The following is a 2,047-nucleotide window of genomic DNA, read 5'->3' as shown; positions in this document are numbered from 1 at the left end:
AGAAGTGCCCCCCCGGCGAGGGGAGGGCGGGCAGCGCGGCCCGTGCCGCCGCTGGAGCCGCTCTCCGGCCCCGCGGACCGGGCTCCCCGACGGGGCGGGCGGGCGGCGGGGCCGCGGCGAGTCTGGGCGGGCGCTGACGCGGGGCCGCCCGCGGGCTCTCTCCCCTCCCCGCAGGCAGAGCCCGGTGCGCGCCGCCGCCCCGCCCGCCGGGCCATGGACTCGGACGCCAGCCTGGTCTCCAGCCGCCCGTCCTCCCCGGAGCCCGATGACCTCTTCCTCACGGCCAGGAATAAAGGCAGCGGCGGGGGCTTCACGGGCGGCACCGTGTCCAGCTCCACGCAGAGCGACTCCCCGCCGGAGCTGAGCGCGGAGCTGCGCAGCGCCATGAGCGCTGCGGGCGTGGTGGTGGTGGACAAGCTGGGCTTCAAGTCCTCGTCGTCGTCCTCCTCCTCGTCCTCCTCTTCCTCCTCCAAGAAGGACAAGAAGCAGATGACGGAGCCGGAGCTGCAGCAGCTGCGGCTGAAGATCAACAGCCGGGAGCGCAAGCGGATGCACGACCTGAACATCGCCATGGACGGGCTGCGGGAGGTGATGCCCTACGCCCACGGCCCGTCGGTGCGCAAGCTCTCCAAGATCGCCACGCTCCTGCTGGCGCGCAACTACATCCTCATGCTCACCAACTCCCTGGAGGAGATGAAGCGCCTGGTCAGCGAGATCTACGGCGGGCACCACGCCGGCTTCCACCCCGCCGCCTGCCCCGGCGGAATGGGCGCCCACTCCGCCCCTCTGCCCGGCCACCCGGCCCACCCGGCCTCGCACCCCGTGCACCACCCCATCCTGCCCCCCGCCGCCGTCTCCAGCGCCTCCCTACCCGGCTCCGGGCTCTCGGCCGTCAGCTCCATCCGGCCCCCGCACGGGCTCCTCAAGTCGCCCTCGGCCGCCGCCGCCGCCCCGCTGGGCAGCGGCTTCCAGCACTGGGGGGGGATGCCGTGCCCCTGCAGCATGTGCCAGGTGTCGGCCCCGCCGCACCACCACGTCTCCGGCATGGGCACGGCCAGCCTGCCCAGATTAGCCACCGACACCAAATGAGCCCCTCGGCGGGGCCGCCCCGCCGCGCCCGCGCCGCCCCGGCACCCCCAGGACCTACAAACGCTCCCCCCGGAGGCGGCGGGTCCCCCCCGCTCCGCTCCCGGGGCCGGCGGGGGGGCGGCGGGAGGGGACGGAGCCCGGCCCGGGTCTGCCCCGCTCCCCGACCGGCGGGGAAAACCACCCCGGCACGAGCGAAGCCCCACGCGTCTTCTCGCTTTTTAATTCTCCGCCGCCGCCGCCGCCTTCGCCAGGAGGGGAGGGCGGTCCCTGGGCTCCCGCGGACGGAGGAACCAAAACTGCAGAGGGGCTTTCGCTCGTTTGTTTGTTCGCTCGTTCGTTCCCTCCCCTCTCCCGGGTTCGTTTCTACACGTAGAGCCTTTGGAACCGTTCCTGAGTCACATTCCTCCCCGGAAAGCCCATCTCCGGGGCACCCGGCGCTGGCCGGAGCCAGCGGGGCTCCGGCTGGAAGTGTCGCCGGGAAAGTCAGTTTATTCCCGCTTTCCCCGCTCCCCCTCCCGCCGGTTTGGTTTTGTTTTTTTTTTTCTCTTGTCGGTTTTCTTTCCGGTTCGGGATTTGTAAATATACCGATAACGACGCGAGTCCGCTCTGCCTGAGCTTTCCGTCCGTGCACTTGTCCTGTGTCAGCCTCATGAGTGAAAAAGGGGTCGTTCTGCCTTGATTTCGTTGGTTTGGGTTCTTGGGGTTCGTTGGGTTGTTTTTCCTTTAAGCGTATAACACGTTTGGTTTGGTTTTTTTTCCGTTCCTGCCACCTTTAACAAACTTTCAACTCTTTAATGCTCTTTCTGTGTAGGAACTGTCACCCTGTCCGTGTTGCAATACTGAGAACTTGGGCTTGTTTCTGAAATAACAACTTTTCTTATCGCTGCCCCTCGCAGAGATTTTATCATCTGTTTATTTTTGTAAAAAAAAAAAAAAAAAGAAAAAGAAAAAAAAGTTG

The 2,047-nt window shown here is 66.3% G+C and overlaps 1 protein-coding gene across 1 annotated transcript; it reads left to right on the top strand.

The window, feature by feature from the left end:
- Positions 1–185: 185 nt before the first annotated feature.
- Positions 186–1,130, top strand: OLIG2 (oligodendrocyte lineage transcription factor 2). Its single transcript, XM_017838889.1, has one exon. The coding sequence runs from the start codon at positions 214–216 to the stop codon at positions 1,087–1,089; it is 876 nt and encodes a 291-aa protein (XP_017694378.1). The 5' UTR covers positions 186–213; the 3' UTR covers positions 1,090–1,130.
- The last annotated feature ends 917 nt before the right edge of the window (positions 1,131–2,047 follow it).

This window comes from Lepidothrix coronata, unplaced genomic scaffold, assembly GCF_001604755.1.
Source record: "Lepidothrix coronata isolate B3197 unplaced genomic scaffold, Lepidothrix_coronata-1.0 Scaffold367, whole genome shotgun sequence".
NCBI classification, from domain to species: Eukaryota; Metazoa; Chordata; class Aves; order Passeriformes; family Pipridae; genus Lepidothrix; species Lepidothrix coronata.
Note: the sequence above shows the minus strand (reverse complement) of the source record. Positions and strands in the feature narration are given on the sequence as shown.